Raw genomic sequence first — 16,520 nt, forward strand, 5'->3', positions numbered from 1 at the left:
CGCCCTGCCAGGCCCTCCCGGACGGAGGGAGGAGAGAATGAGCCGGACAGGGGGACCGGACCCACGCCTGGGAGCGCTCAGCCCGGTTTCCACAGCGACAGCACCAGAATAACCCTAATCCCGGCCCTCCTCCCCCGGCTGCCTCGGGATCCAAAGATCCCAGGGTGTGGAGAGACAGCACGAAGGCAGAGGGTTCCCAGGGAGCCGGAGACACAGGGCCTGGGGACTCAGAGAGCGGCCGCCTGCCTGGAATCCTGGCCCCGGCTGCCACTAATTCTGAGCTGCGGGTTCTTAAACCGCCTGATCGCACCGTGGCATGGGGCAGGCACAGTGCCTCCGTCTGGGCGGCGGGGTGGGGCGGGGTTGGGGGGCTACATGGGGGCGAACCTGGGTGGGTTCAGCACAGCACCTGGCCCACGTAGGTCCTTCACACCCTGTGGGCAGGATGAAGTTGGGGGTGGAGGGCTCTTACAATCCTGCATATGGAAATCACCAAAGCACTCCCTAGAAGAGACAAAACAATTTTCCAAAGGGAGTACTTCAGAGGACTCACATGGCCTGCTTTCAAGACCTACTATAAACAAAACAATATGGTCCAGACAGGAGAACTGACATATGGATTCATGGAACAGAACAGACAGTCCAGAAACAGACCCGCCCATATATGGTCAATTGAGTTTCTGACAAAACTGCAAGGACAATTCAAGAAGGAAATGTTAAAATGAGGTCACGCTGCTGTAGGTGACAGTGAAAGAGTCAGTTGCTTAGTCACGTCTGACTCTTCGGACTGTAGCCCGCCGCACCCCTCTGTCCATGGGATTCTCCAGGCAAGAATCCTGGGGTGGGTGGCCATTTCCTTCTGTAGGGGACCTTCCCGGCCCAGGGACTGAACCTCCATCTCTCACACCGCAGGCAGATTCTTTTACCATCTGAACCACGTAGGTGAGCCCCTTCATCCGTGGTTCTTATGAAAAGTAGGAAATTAGACATGGCCAGGCACATAGGGAGGAGACCGTGTGACGAGGACAGCAGAGATGGGGGTGATGCTTCTAGAAACCAGAGATCGCCAACGGACCCCAGACACCAGGGCAAAGGCCTGGGACAGTTTCCCTCTCAACCTCAGAAGTTACCAGTCCTGCTGAAGCCTTTATTTTGGACTCTGACCTCCGAAACTGGAGACAATAAACTTCTGTTGTTCATGCCCCCAGCCTGCTGTGTTACGCAGCCCAGGAAACCAACATGAGGACCGACGGGAGAAAACACAAGGCTGTCTGCTGACGTGCAGGCTGCGTTGGGACGAGAAGTCCCTCTGGGAGGCTGTTAGCAAGTTCTCAACCACTCAGCCCCTCAAAGACCACCCAGAGGTGGTCTTCCATACTTTCACCCCGGCCAGGACCTTCCCGCTGAGGGCTGCCTGCCTGTCCCAAAGCCACTCTACCATGGTCAGAGAGGTCAGCACTTGCCCTCCCGAAACCACACCTTGCATGGCAAGTAAATGGGGAAACAGTGGAAACAGTGACAGACTTTATTTTGGGGGGCTACAAAATCACTGCAGATGGTGATTGCAGCCATGAAATTAAAAAACATGTCCTCCTTGGAAGAAAAGGTATGACCAATCTAGACAGCATATTAAAAAGCAGAGATGCTGTTTTGCCAACAAAGGTCCATCTAGTCAAGGCTATGGTTTTTCCAGTAGTCATGTATGGATGTGAGAGTTGGACTATAAAGAAGGCTGAGCAACAAAGAATTGATGCTTTTGAACTGTGGTGTTGGAGAAGACTCTTGAGAGTCCCTTGGACTGCAAGGAGATCCAACCAGTCCATCCTAAAGGAGATCAGTCCTGGGCGTTCACTGGAAGGACTTATGTTGAAGCTGAAACTCCAATACTTCGGCCACGTGATGCAATGAGCTGACTCAATGGAAAAGACCCTGAAGCTGGGAAAGATTGATGGCGGCAGGAGGAGGGGACGACAGAGGATGAGATGGTTGGATGGCATCACCAACTCAGTAGACTTGAGTTTGGGTAAACTCCGGGAGTTGGTGATGGACAGGGAGGCCTGGCGTGCTGCAGTCCATGGGGTTGCAAAGAGTTGGACACGAATAAGCTACTGAACTGACTGACTAAACCACGCCTTTCCTCCTGGGAGGAAGCCCCGCCTCACACCCTCGTCCCCGTCTCACCACCCAGGGCACAGGTCGGGTCCTGAGTGTCCCTACCCCATTCGTCCTCCTCCATCCCGTGCCCTGGATCAGGCGCTTGCCTCTCACCTGGATGTCACAACAATGGGCCAACAGGTCTGCCTGCCCGGGTCCGTCTCCTCCAGACCAGCCTCCCAGCTAGCTGCTCAGGTCAGATATGCGGCTGGTCCCTGCCTCCTCTCTCCCATGTCCGACATCTAAACACGCAGCACATCCGTCGGCTCTAACTTCACAGATGCAGCAGAGCCCAGAACTACCAGCCCTCCCTGTCACCCAGGCCCTCACCTGGAGCTCACCTGCCTCCCTGCAGTGACCGCTGGCTCTTCCTAAGGGGTCCTTGCTGTTCCTGCCTCCTGCTGCCATGGGGCCTTTGCACAGTCCCTCTGAAGCATACTCACCCCAGACACCCACCTGGTTCTCGCCCATCCCTTCTCAAGTCTTTACCCTAGTATTGTGGCATCACTGACCACCCCCACTTCTGACCATGCCCACCCTGCATGTAATTTCTCTCCCTCTCACTCATCACCTTTCCCCATCTTAAAACACCTACTTGTGTTTTATAATTGTTGCTTAATTTCTGCTCCCTCCCACTAGTTTCAGGAACATGGGGCTTTCTCTATTTCACTAGTTCAGATGTCCCCAGTACTCAGAACAGCAGCACTGAGCCCCTAATAGGGCCACAATGCCTCATTGTTGAACATGTACGTGAAAGTCAAGCAAAACAGGCACAGCGTGGCCCATCTGTCCTTAGGATCTGCTGTTTTCTCTCTTCTAACAGAGTAAGAGGAACTCTGCCCACACCCAGCCTTCTCCCTGAGCCTGTGGGGATGAGATGACCTATTTTACCTGCCAGAGAGGCCCTGCCAGCTCCCCAGGTGCTTTCCGGAGGCCACCCCACCAGAAGCAGGCCGGCCAGGTGGGGCTTGTTAGGTTAAGACCCTGGTGGAGCTGCAGCCTGGCCCTGGAAGGCGGGGATTGCCCCACCAGGAGGGGCGGGCAGGATGGCACCTGTGCAGTGGCGGGACACCAGGAGGAAGGCGGGACTCAGGGGACGATACACAGGACCACCCCGAGGCGCTGGGTGCATGAGACCCTCGACCAGCGCAGACGTGCGGCCCCTCGAGGGAAGGTCTCCGGGCTGTGGAGGCTCATGTGTCTAAGGCCCTGAGCCCCACACACCTGTGTCTACACCCCGTCCTCACGTCCCAGCTTCGCTGATCACCAGTCTCCACCCTGGGGGCTATAGCTTCACAGCTTTTAGAAAGTGAAAGTGTTAGCTGCTCAGTCATGTTGACTCTTTACTACCAACCCTGTGGACTGTAGCCCACCAGGGTCCTCTGTCCATGGCATTCTATAGGCAAGAATACGAGAGTGGGTTGCCATTCCCCTCTCCAGGGAATATTCCCAACCCAGGGATTAAATCTGGGTCTCCTGCAATGCAGGCAGATTCTTTACCACGCCTTTAGAGGGGCTCCTAAATGCCTGGAGGTGGGGGCCACTGGAGCTGGAAGATCCAAGTAGGCTTGAAGGGATGGAGAACTAGGGTCTGCCCTTCAAAGACCCCTGACCCTCAGCCTGCATGTCCTGGAGTCAAACTCCAATCCTACGTGACTCTCCAGGGGTTCAGAGGAGCTTCACAGACGCATCTGGTGGCTGGCGTGTCACAGTGCTCCACCAACACCCAGGTGCCTGGCCCCAACCCAGAGGCTCTCCATGCAGAGGGGGGTCCCTACCCCAGGTTGCCCAGGGCCAAGGCTGGGTCCAAACCACAGCTAGCATTTGAGGTCAAGGTCAGCAGGGCCCAGAAGCCCTCTGCTGTGGATGGAATGAATCATGCCCCATAAAAGACAGGCTGAAGGCCTAAACAGGCACCTATGAATGTGACCTTATTCTAGAAACATTAACAGCATCTTTGTACATGGGTCTCTTGAGAAATCTGTATGCAGGTCAGGAAGCAACAGTTAGAACTGGACGTGGGACAAATCGGGAAAGGAGTATGTCAAGGCTGTATATTGTCACTCTGCTTATTTAACTTACATACAAAGTACATCATGAGAAACGTTGGGCTGGGTTAAGCAGAAGCTGGAATCTAGGAGAAATATCAATAACCTCAGATATGCAGATGACACCACCCTTATGGAAGAAAGCAAAGAAGAACTAAAGAGCCTCTTGATGAAACTGAAAGAGGAGAGTGAAAAAGTTGGCTTAAAACTCAACATTCAGAAAACTAAGATCATGGTGTCTGGTCCCATCACTTCATGGCAAATAGATGGGGGAACAGGGGAAACAGCGACAGACTTTATTTTTTGGGGCTCCAAAATCAGTGCAGATGGTGATTACAGCCATGAAATTAAAAGACTCTTGCTCCTTGGAAGAAAAACTGACCAACCTAAACAGCATATTATAAAGCAGAGACGTTCCTTTGCCAAAAAGGTCCATCTAATCAAAGCTATGGTTTTTCCAGTAGTCATGTATGGATATGAGAGTTGGATTATAAATAAAGCTGGAAAAAAAAATAAAAAAGAAAACAAAGAAAGCTGAGCGCCGAAGAATTGATGCTTTTGAACTGTGGTGTTGGAGAAGACTCTCGAGAGTCCCTTGGACTGCAAGGAGATCCAACAAGTCCATCCTAAAAGAAATCAGTCCTGGATATTCATTGGAAAGACTGATGCTGAAACTGAAATTCCAATACTTTGACCATCTGATATGAAGAACTGACTCATCTGCAAAGACCCTGATGCTGGGAAAGATTGAAGGCAGGAGGAGAAGGGAACGAGAGGATGAGATGGTTGGATGGCATCACCGACTCAATGGACATGTCTTTGAGTAAACTCCGGGAATTGGTGATGGACAGGGAGGCCTGGTGTGCTGCAGTCCATGGGGTCACAAAGAGTCGGACACGACTGAATGACCGAACTGACTGACTGTAGATGTAACTGGTTAAGAGAAGGTCATGCTGGATTAGGGTGGGCCCTACCCTCATGATGAATGTGCTTTTAATAAGAGCACATTTGGATACAGACACAGACCCACAGGGAGAAGCCATGTGATTGCAGAGACTGGGGGGACAGCCACGGGCCAAGGACACCAAGGGTTACTGGCCGCCCCCAGAGCCCAGAAAGAGACAGGGAAGGATCTCCCCCCTGCCCCGGATCTCAGCCTCCCAACGCCTTGTTCTCAGACTCTGACGGTGTAAGTGGGGGCGGGCATGGTCTTCTCCTCTGTTGTTACCGTGAAGCTGAGGCCTCAAGGGGGACCCATGAGGGCAGGCCGTCCCGGGTGAGGGGGGCAGGGGCGGTGTCAGGCTCAGCGGGAGCCGGAGATGTCGTGCCCCACCCCCGTCCCGCCCACATTGGAGTTGGAGATGCCAAGCCCCGCCCTCTCCCCGCCCACACTGTAGCCGGAGATCCCGGGCCCCACCCACATTGGACCCGGAGGCGTCAAGCCCCGCCTCTCGCCACGCCCACATGGGAGTCGGAGGTGCCAGGCCCCACCCCTCGCCCCGCCCACATTGGCGCTGGGTTGCCGGGCCCCGCCCCTGCCCTGCCCACATCGAGCATCTGTGAAATGAGGGTAGCCGGGCAGCCCCAAAGTCCCAGAAAGTGCCCCTGCAGGAGCGCATGTGCCTCAGTCTCGAGGCGCGGGGCAGGCGAGCTGGCCGGTCCCTGGGAAGAGTGTTAGATGGCGCTGAGCTGGGCTCGCAGGACTTGCCTGTCCAGCTCTTCTCCAGGGCACTGAAGATGCTCAGCAGGCCTCCTGGCACACATCACCCCCGGCCGCCCCATCCCAGCCCTGCTCAGGAATTCCGCGGCCCTGCTCTTGCCTGTAACTCTGCCCGGCTCACCCACGCACCCACACCTGTTGGCTCAGGTACAGTCCTGGCCTCTCACCCGGCTCCCCGGCAGCCCTCACCCCGCTCTGGCCGCCCCCACTCACCGCCTGGCTCTGCCAGGCCACCCCAGGGCCTGGCTGTGGGGTCGAGCTCTGTCCGCTTCCCCGGGGCTCTCTGGTGAGCTTGGGTGCTCTCCTGGGGGAGGCTCTGACCCCCGCCTTGGGCTGCCTGCCCACACCCCCTACCAGGAGGCCCACAAAGACCAGCTCAGGTAAATCCGACCTCCACCATCTCAGAAGCAACAGCGACTCTTGGGAAGGGGCTGGCTGACTCAGGAGGCTCCCACGCCCGCACCCCCTGGCCTCCTGGCCCTGCACCAATGGCGGCATGAACCCACTGCTGGTAAAGTAATGCTCAAAATTCTCCAAGCCAGGCTTCAGCAATACGTGAACCGTGAGCTTCCAGACATCCAAGCTGGTTTTAGAAAAGGCAGAGGAACCAGAGATCAAGTTGCCAACATCCGCTGGATCATTGAAAAAGCAAGAGAGTTCCAGAAAAACATCTATTTCTGCTTTATTGACTATGCCAAAGCCTTTGACTGTGCGGATCACAATAAACTGTGGAAAATTCTGAAAGAGATGGGAATACCAGACCACCTGATCTACCTCTTGAGAAACCTGCATGCAGGTCAGGAAGCAACAGTTAGAACTGGACCTGGAACAACAGACTGGTTCCAAATAGGACAAGGAGTATGTCAAGGCTGTATATTGTCACCCTGCTTATTTAACTTATATGCAGAGTACATCATGAGAAACGCTGGACTGGAAGAAGCACAAGCTGGAATCAAGATTGCTGGGAAAAATATCAATAACCTCAGATATGCAGATGACACCACCTTTATGGCAGAAAGCAAAGAAGAACTAAAGAGCCTCTTGATGAAAGTGAAAGAGGAGAGTGAAAAAGTTGGCTTAAACCTCAAAATTCAGAAAACTAAGATTATGGCATCTGGTCCCATCACTTCATGGCAAATAGATGGGGAAACAATAGAAACAGTGGTTTAATTTATTTTGGGGGGCTTCAAAATCACTGCAGATGGTGATTACAGCCATGAAATTAAAAGACGCTTACTCCTTGGAAGGAAAGTTATGACCAACCTAGATAGCATGTTAAAAAGCAGAGACATTACTTTAACCAACAAAGGTCCATCTAGTCAAAGCTATGGTTTTTCCAGTAGTTATGTATGGATGTGAGAATTGGACTATAAAGAAAGCTGAGTGCAGACGAATTGATGCCACTGAACCTCATCTGCTTTTCTTTACTGCATAGAAGTCGTTTCCACCTGGCACGAGAGGGGTCATGAGTGTTCATTCGTCTGTGTTCTGTCCCTAGGACCCGAATATCCACTCCTCATCCATCTCCTTCTCTGCTGAGCCTCCAGCCCACAGCAGGGGCTGCAAGACAGGCGGGAAACACCCTCAGTATGGCCCGGCACCATGGGAGTGTCACCCAGAAGAGGCAGGAAAGGCAGAAAGAGAGGTGGCCCTGGGTCAGGGTGGCGGGGGGCATCAGCAACAGGCAGGATAGAGGAAAGGGCTTGGAGGTCGGAGAAGCCGGCGCCTCTTTGCTCAGAGATTCCAGAACACGGGCTGGGGAGCCCCACGGGGCTGGAGCCTGTGTCCCCCCATGTGGGCAGAAGAGTGTGCACGTGTCACCGTGTACCTGGGGACAGCTGCCCCCTGCCCACATGCATGGTGGCCTTGAGGACTGAGGGTGAAATGGAGGCCAGAAGGCCAGGCAAAGCATTGACAAGTGGGCCCTGCTCCCGATTCCCTCCCTCTCCTCGCTGGTCCTCTGGGAAGCAGGCCATCTGCAAGCTTCATGCCCACCTCCTGTGGGTCCCTTCCCTGACCCTGGCTCAATGTACGGGGCCTCACCCACAAAATGCCCCCCTCTCACCCCCCGATCCCATTGGGACCAGGCTTATCTCTACTTAGGAAGAAAAAGTAAATACCTTCCAGGGAAATTTTTTAAACAGATGGAATTTATAAAATATACAGCAAGTGCTGCCTTTCGTTGGATGGTAGGTAGTGGAGGAATGCTGGTCGAATCATTTCCAGCACTTTCTGTAGGGTGACATCAGAGCCATGTGGAGCAACGCGGCAGGGGGGACAGGCCCAGGGCCACCACATCAGAGCCTGGTGCATCTGCTTAGCACACACCGACCCTGGGCCCCTACAGTCCTCCCCCAGACACCCACCCAACAGAATTGCCCACTCTGCCCACCGCACAATGAACCCAAGAATGTACTAAGCAGCGATACTTGAATAACCCCAAACTAGAAGCGACCGATGCCAGCCCTTGGCGATGAGGACACTCTGGCAGCTGGCCCAGGGGGACACTGCCAGACAGTGAGGCCCAGGGACCACAGGGCGGGGTCTTGTCCAGAGGGCGAAAGCAGCGGACACACATGCCCACCCCACTGATGCAGATTCAGGAAGAAGTGAAACTGATCAAAGGTGAAGAAAGTCAGAAAAGCGATTGCTCTGGTTGAGGGGCGATGGGTGTGGTTTACACACGTGTGTGTGTTTGCCAGGATACACCAAATTGCACAGTTACAGCGTGTACATTTTACTGTATGTAAATTTTATGTCAAAAGGGTAAAGATGAATGTGTGCAAATGCAGAAGTCTAGTTGATAAGTTTTGCTTTTCACAGTGGTAGGAGTTAGGTGTTCTTTTCTATCTTTCTTTTTTTTTTTAATATATATTTATTTGGCTGCACCAGGTCTTAGTTGTGGCACACGGCATATTTAGTTGCAGCATGTGAACTCTTAGTTGCAGCATATGAGATCTAGTTCCCTGACCAGTGAAGCCAGGCCCCCTGCATTGGAAGCATGGAGTCTTAGCCACTGGAAAACCAGGGAAGTCCCAGGATTAGGCATTCTGAAACAACTTTTTTTATATTTTAGAGTTCAGCAAATGAGTAAGTGTATTAAGGATAATGGGACCCAGACTCCTGACTATTGGGCGGGAGAGTTAAGAATATGTAAAGGAAGAAAACTAGAATGTTGTCCAAGGTGTTGTTGCCTAAGAATCAAAGTGAACTCATTGTCTGATGAAGACATACGGTGAATGGATGATACTTGCAAGTGCACATGTGTCTATATGTATACACATGCCTGTCTTCATACCTACAAATGTCTGTCTCCATTTCTATGTAAGCACATCCTTCCTCCATCACCCGCATCAAGAAGAGGTAAGGTGTTCACTACTCTGTTCACCAAGGTGGCTATGATGACACCACAGTTTCAATGAGCACATCTATGCCTGGATCTTGGTTCCTAAACACTACCTTACACCAACCAGGCTGGTTCCAGGGTTGGTTCAAGGAATGCACAAGATAAGCCTGGAGCAAATCTTCATTTAAAAGCAGAGAAGTGCTCTAAGAATGGTGGACACATGTCAGAGACACAGAGGCCAGCTCAAAGGGCCCCACTGAGCTGATTTGGAGCCGTTTAGGCATCAGAGCAATTGTAGGCATGGACTCAGTTCAGTTCAATTTAGTTGCTCAGTTGTGTCTGACTCTTTGCGACCCCATGGACTGCAGCACCCTCTTCCAACAACAAACAATAGCAAACACCCTCTTCCAACAACACAAGAGAAGACTCTACATGTGGACATCACCAGATGGCCAACACCGAAATCAGAGTGGTTATATTCTTTGAGCCAAAGATGGAGAAGCTCTATAGAGTCAGCAAAAACAAGACTGGGAGTGGACTGTGGCTCAGATCATCAACTCCTTATTGCCAAATTCAGAATTAAATTAAAGAAAGTGGGGAAAACCACTAGACCGTTCATGTATGATCTAAATCAAGTCCCTTAACAATTATACAATGGAAGTGAGGAATAGATTTAAGGTACTAGATCTGATGAGACAGAGTGCCTGATGAACTATGGATGGAGGTTCATGACATTATACAGGAGACGGGGAGCAAGACCATCCGCAAGAAAAAGAAATGCAAAAAAGGCATGGACTACAATCTGTTAAATAAAATAAGCATTCACAAGTCTACATAGGAAGGAGGGACGGAAGGAAGGAAAGGAGGCAGGAAGAGGGAAGGGAGGAAAAGCTCTTTTTTATATAAGAATACCAACTTAAAAATACCGAGGGAAGATGGACTTAGCAAAGGACCAGTTATGCTAACAGTGAGTAAACATTTGATGAGAACAGAATATTTACATACTCTCAAAGTACCTTTCTAAATATTATTAATTACAAAAAAGGAAACAGTAACTTCACAGAGGAAGAAGCAGCAGGTCTCCAGCAAGTGACCCCAGATCCGCAGTACCGGGTGGGCCCACATCCACCCTCCCCACCTGGGGCACAGAGGGGTCCTGCCATGTCTGACCGTGAGGGAACCGGGGCAGATCCAAGGGGAGAGCATCCTACAAGTAACCCACAGGGACTCGAGGGTCAAGAAAAACACATGAAAGGTGACAGAGGGGCCGTGGTGAGCGCACATAGCCCCTGACCTAGAGCTGGGACCAGGAGGTGAAACACGGTCAGAGGGCAGCCCTGGGGCTGCTGCATAGTCCAAACAAGGGCTGCGGGTTAAACAGTAGGATTGTATCAACATCACAGCCCTGGGTGTTGACAAATGCACTGTGATTATCTGGGAGGACGTCCTCATCCTCCAGAAACACACCGGAGCAGCTGGCATAAAGGGACATGACATCACTATGCTCTCAACAGGTTAGGACACAAGTGTCTGTAAATACAAACGCAGGCGGTTGGGTGGGTAGACGTGAGGGAAGCGGGGGCGGGAGGGACACACAAAGCAAATCTGGCCAAGGTGCCCAAGTGACCGCTGGCCAGGAGTTCCTTGCTCTATTTCTGCAGTGGTCCTCTAAGTTTGAAATTATATCAAAATAAAACAACCTCCCCCCAGAAAAAAAACAGACGTGGAGCAACCAGAGCTCTTTGAGCCCTGTTGAGGGGAGTGGGCACGACCACCGTGGAATATCGTCTGTCGGCATTTACTGGATGTTTGCCCTCTGACCCCTGCAATTCTGCTCCTAGAGAAAACCCAGCAGAGAAGGGGGTACACTCGCATCCCTAGATGGGCACCGAAGTGTCCACGCCAGCCCCAAACTAACTGGACTTGATTCAAATACCCACGAGGGTAGAAGAGATTAGTAAAATGTGAATTCACCCGACAGATTCTGCACAGAAATGAGGACCCACCCAGCAGACCAGACGGAGCTCACAGGCCCAGTACCGCACCAAAGAAGCCGGAGATGAAACAATCGGGGTTCCCGGCAGTGGGCGGGGCAGCGGTGGCCGGAAGGTGCATTGGGGCTGCCCAGAATCATGGACATTGTCTGGGCCCGGGCGCTCGCTCAGTCTGTGGATCCTCCCTGAGCTGAACACTTATAATCTGTGCCCTTTCCTGTATGCATGAAATATTTTAATAAAAATTCTAAAAGTAACAGGGAATTCCCTGGCAGTCCAGTGGTTAGGACTCTATGTTCTCACCACCATGGGCCTGTGTTCAATCCCCGGTCAGAGAATTAAGATCTCACAAGTCACGTGGCTTGGTAAAATAACGAAATAAATTATTTAAAAAATATTAGAAAGTCCAAGAGAAAAGTCTCCTATGGCATCACCGGCTCGACAGACGTGAGTTTGAGCAAGCTCTGGGAGTTAGTGATGGACAGGGAAGCCTGGCGTGCTGCAGTCCATGGGGTCGCAAAGAGTTGGACATGACTGAGCGACTGAACTGATTGAGTGACTGACTGATGTATTTTTTAATAAAAAGAAAACAATTTCATGTTTCCTCAGCAGGGAGAGATTTCTGGGCCTCTGGGCAGGGCGGTGCCTGGGGAAGGAGACCGTGGCAGCAGTCAAGGCCAAGCAGAAGTCTGGGGCTGCCCGGCCGGGTCCCTGGCGCAGGGCGGTGGGCAGGGACTCCTGCTTGCCGGCCTGGTGCCCACAGTCCTCGTGGGATGCGAGAGGGTGCTCAGGAATCTCAGGTGATGTGCTCAGTGAGGAGCAGGCACGTGAAAAGGGTGTTAAAGTGAGCCAACCCCTGCCTGCCCCAGGCAGCTCGGGATGGGGTGCCCACGTGTCCAGGCCCCGCTTTGCAAGTGAGACCCGGGAGCCGGGCAGCTGAGCGCCCAGGCTCACTTCAACCCAAAGGCTGTCCCTCCTCTGGTTCAGGGCGCCCACAGTCCTAGGGCCTGTGTGAAGAGCTCAGCAAATGCTGTTTTCCGCATGCTCTGCCCAACCCCGGACCCAGAGGAGGTGGATGGAGCCACCCCAGCGACATTCCTCCACGAGGCGGCTGCAGTCTCGGGCCCCCAGGCCTGACCCACATAGCTGGAGGTGCGGACTGCCCCTCTGAATCTGAGAGACAGCACCGTGCCGGGGGCTTACACCCTCCAAGGGGTGCAGGCGACCCCAGGGGAGCCCCCTGCCCTCGGGCCCTCAACCCGCCCAACCCTGCCTGGGAGGACCCCAGGGCGGTGGGTGAGCCAAGCGGAAAGGTGGGAGCCATGAGCCAAGGGGAAAGCAGGCCAAAGGCGAGGCTGGCTGTGGAATCCTCCTTTTAATGAACCGGATCCAGCTGGGGACGCCTGGGTGTGTCCGACATCTGACCCACTTGACTGATAACTCATTTAAAAACTAAGCCAGAAAAATAAGAAGATAACGAGTGACATAGAAATGAGACAAATTCCTTCTGTGTATGGGTACTTTCAACCAACACTTTCATATCTAGGGTGGGCCAGCCCACTCTCGGTCAAGTTTCCAGACCTGTTCCCCGGCGGCTGTCTCAGGAGGCCGACGGGCACTCGCATCACAGATGAAGACATGAGGGGCCCTCACATGGCACTGCAGACCCGGGCCAGGAGCAGAGCCAGCCAGGCGAGCCATTTCAGGGGCAGATGCAGGAAACAGGGCGTCCGTAGGTGGTCAGTCATTAAACTCACTGCACCTTCTGGCATTAAAAGGACAGAATGCCTGTGCCGCCCACAGGGGGACAAAAATCCCCCCAAGTCTCTCATCCTGGGCTTCCCTGGTGGCTCAGACACTAAAGAACCTTCCTGCCGTGCGGGAGACCCGGGTTCGATCTCTGGCTTGGGAAGATGCCCTGAAGAAGGGAATGGTTACCCACTCCAGTATTCTTGCCTGCAAAATTCCTTGGAGAGGAGGATATGTTCCATGGGGTCGCAAAGAGTTGGACGCAACTGAGCAACTAACACGAACAGACATCAGAGGCTCTCTTTTTAGGAGGGGACCTAGCCAGCAGAAGATATTGGAGTGGGAGGATGAGCTGTGGGGAAGGGGGCAGACAGGCTTCCAGGAAAGAGGTGAGTTGTGCTTTATTGAAGACTGAGCTGGGTTTTGAAAGCTGAGTGAGAGTCTATCCAGCAGCGGGGTGGGGAGAGGGAAGGACGGTGCTCCAGGAAGAAGTGCCCTGCAAGTCCTGCAGGGAACCAGGGAACACCAGGGCGATGAGTCAGGCTGCGGAGGAGCCTGCAGGGCGGGGCCGCCCACCAGGCGGACCCCGGGGCTTTATAGCAGCTGCGGGGAGGCCGCGCGCGCAGTGGAACTGGCCCCGTGACAAGGCATGCTCTGCGCGCTGCTGCTTCTGCCGGGCGTGCTGGGCGCCGCCCTGGCCGGCTCCGTCTCTGGCCCCAAGGAGTGCGCCAAGGGCCCGGTGGTGTGGTGTCGGGACCTGCAGGCGGCGACGCAATGCGGAGCGGTTGGGCACTGCCGTATCACGGTCTGGAGCCAGCCCACCGCCAGGTCCCTGCCCTGTGACCTGTGCCTGGACGTGGCAACCACTGCCAGCAACGGGCTGAACCCCGAGGCTGCTGAGACCAACGTCCTGGCTGCGGTGATGAAGACCTGTGAGTGGCTTCCCAACCAGGAGTCTTCGGTCAAATGCAAGGGGATGGTGGATGCCCACGGCTCCGCCATCCTGAGCGTGCTTGGAGGGGGCCTGGGCAGTGCCCCACGACAGGTGTGCATGGCTCTCACCCTCTGCCAGCCGCTGCAGAGGCGCCCGGCCACCCCGGGGCCACTCTCTGAGGAGGACATATACAACATGGTGGCCCCGTTCGTGGCCAATGGCCTCCTCAGCTCCCGCCATCAGCGGATTCCCACGGGCACCGTGTGCCAGGACTGTGTCCGGCTGGTCACCCGGCTCCAGGGTGCCCTTGGGCCCGACCTGTCCAGCCTGGCGCAGGTGACCACACGGGAGCAGTGTGAGTCCCTGGGGCTGGGCCTGGCTTTCCTTTGCAAGAACTACGTCCACCAGTTCTTTGCTCCTGCTGAGCAAACGCTGAGGTTCATGCCGCCCAGCGAGATCTGCGAAAACGAAGGCTTCTGTGAGGAGCGGCAGGGACCCGCCCGCTCGGCTCACGTGGCTGCCGTGGACGGGGTCCCCGCCCTGGAGCTGGCGTCTCCGTGGAAGAAGAGTGAGGTGCAGATGCAGGGTCCCGTGGCCTGTGACGTGTGCCTGCAGGTGGTGCAGAGGCTGGACCACTGGCTGGAAAGCAGCAGCAGCAAGACCCTCATCAGCCAGGCCCTGGAGCGTGTGTGTTCCGTGCTGCCCCCTCCCGTGGGCCGGGAGTGCATCAAGCTGGTGGACACCTACACCCCCACGCTGGTGGACCTCCTGAGCAGAATCACCCCGGAAAAGATGTGCACAGTCGTCCGACTGTGCAGAGGATGGAGGCGGGCCCGGGCGGTCCACGAGGGCCCCGCGAACCCGCTGCCCGGCCTCCTGGACCAGGACAGCCTCTGCAGGGGGTGCCGGCGGCTGTTCGGTTTGTCTGTCCACAACCTGGAGCAGAAGAGCACCGAGCGCCGCGTCCTGCGGGCCTTCAAGCTCGCCTGCGGCATCCTGCCGCTGCCCTTCATGGTGCAGTGCGGCCGCTTCGTGAGCGAGTACCAGCCCGTGCTCATGGAGACCCTCAGGGACATGATGGACCCCACCACCCTCTGCACGAAGTTGCGCGCCTGCCGCGACCCCGGAGACGTGGTGCTGGGCACTGACCAGTGCGTCCTGGGCCCGAGCTTCTGGTGCCAGAGCCGGGAGGCAGCCCGGATGTGCGGCACACTGGAGCACTGCCAGCGCCGCGTGTGGAAGGAGGTGCCCTCGCAAGCCGAGAGTGCGGGCGGCCCCGGCTGCCCCAGCCTGTACCCCCCTGCCCCCGGGGGGCCTGCCTCTCCTTGAGTCCCACAGGGCCCTGTGAGGCGGGCGTTGCCCCACGTCCCAGATGAGAGCTGCGGCTCCCAGCGGGGAGGCTGCAAAGGACCTGGGCTCCGTCCTGGCCCCAGGCCCGTGGCTGTGCCCTTGCTCATGCCTCGAGTGGACTGGAACCACCTGTTTCACTACCACCGCCAGCCGCCCGCCCTGACTCTCCATCACTGTGCTGTCGCTGATGGTGGCGGGGGGGGGGGGGGTCTGGCAGTGGCCTCTGGTGCCCCTGCTACACTTTGCCAGGGGGGTTCCAGCTGGGGTGAGCAGTGGCAGGGCAGAGAGCGGGTGGTGAAGGGGCCGTGACGGCTGGCGGGGAGGGAGCGGTAGGTCTTATCCACCGGCCACCATCATCTGCTCAGGCCACAGCTGCTCAACCTTGGGGTCCTGGCGGTAGCCTCAAAGGTGCATATGACCTGTTGAGCGTCTGTCTGGGGAGGAGGTTGGGGTTTTGGCTAAATGCCCCGAGCAGTTCTTGGGCTCAGCAAAGTCCTTCTGACACCCCACGCCCACCACAGGAGCCTCTCCCCACACCCCAGACTCTAGGCTGCAGAGAAACCTGTGCTGCACTCCAGGCGAGGAGAGGAAAACATGCCATGAAAGAGCCCAGGGAGTCGGACAATGGTGGGCAGATCCTCCACCTGTTGGAGCCTCAGTTTTCTAATCTGTAGAATAGGGCTGATAACACCAGTCTCAGGGGGATGCTGAGACCGTTAGAGGAGATGTCCCTGAGCTTCTTCCTCTGAAAGAACCAGCAGCACAGCTCAGGGTCCCCAGCAGAATCTGGCGGTGCAGGTATTGAATAAACCGCAAGCTTCCTCCCAGTGGCATTTGCTGTCTTCTCATTCTCCTGAGGCCCTGGACACGAGCTGCTGTAGCACCCCCTTCTTTCTGGCCTTGCCCAGGCATTCCCTTCCTCCAGGAAGCCCTCCTGAGGCTCTCAGCCCAGCTAGGCGCCCTCTGTGGTTTCTCCTCATGCCGTATTGTCATCATCACCCCCAGCACACAGTGTGATCCCCTTGGGGTGGCCATGGGGCATGACTCCCGCTGTCTCTCGTGCACACAGCACAGGCCTGGCACACAGTAGGTGCTGAAACATTCGTGGGTCACACACACAAGCGTTTCAGCGGAGGCCGGGCCTGGAGAGGCCCCGCAGCTGCTTTCAGATGAATCCCTCTGGAGGAAGAGAAGTGCCCAGGCCTGGGTTACATATAGGAGACCC

General features: G+C 55.2%; 2 protein-coding genes across 2 annotated transcripts in view; one reads left to right on the forward strand and one right to left on the reverse strand.

Annotated features, from left to right (window-relative positions):
* The window catches only part of SORCS2 (sortilin related VPS10 domain containing receptor 2), a 484,645-nt gene that overhangs the window by 255,488 nt on the left and 212,637 nt on the right, over window positions 1-16,520 (reverse strand). The window lies entirely within an intron of this gene.
* Window positions 13,661-15,419, forward strand: PSAPL1 (prosaposin like 1). Its single transcript, XM_065914724.1, has one exon. It carries the CDS (start codon window positions 13,661-13,663, stop codon window positions 15,272-15,274), a length of 1,614 nt encoding a protein of 537 aa, XP_065770796.1. The 3' UTR covers window positions 15,275-15,419.

This window comes from Muntiacus reevesi, chromosome 22 (genome assembly GCF_963930625.1).
Source record: "Muntiacus reevesi chromosome 22, mMunRee1.1, whole genome shotgun sequence".
In the NCBI taxonomy this organism is placed as follows: domain Eukaryota; kingdom Metazoa; phylum Chordata; class Mammalia; order Artiodactyla; family Cervidae; genus Muntiacus; species Muntiacus reevesi.

Excerpts from the sequence above, each read along its gene's own strand:
- PSAPL1 (XM_065914724.1), top strand. The coding sequence starts at position 13,661 with ATGCTCTGCGCGCTGCTGCTTCTGCCGGGCGTGCTGGGCGCCGCCCTG.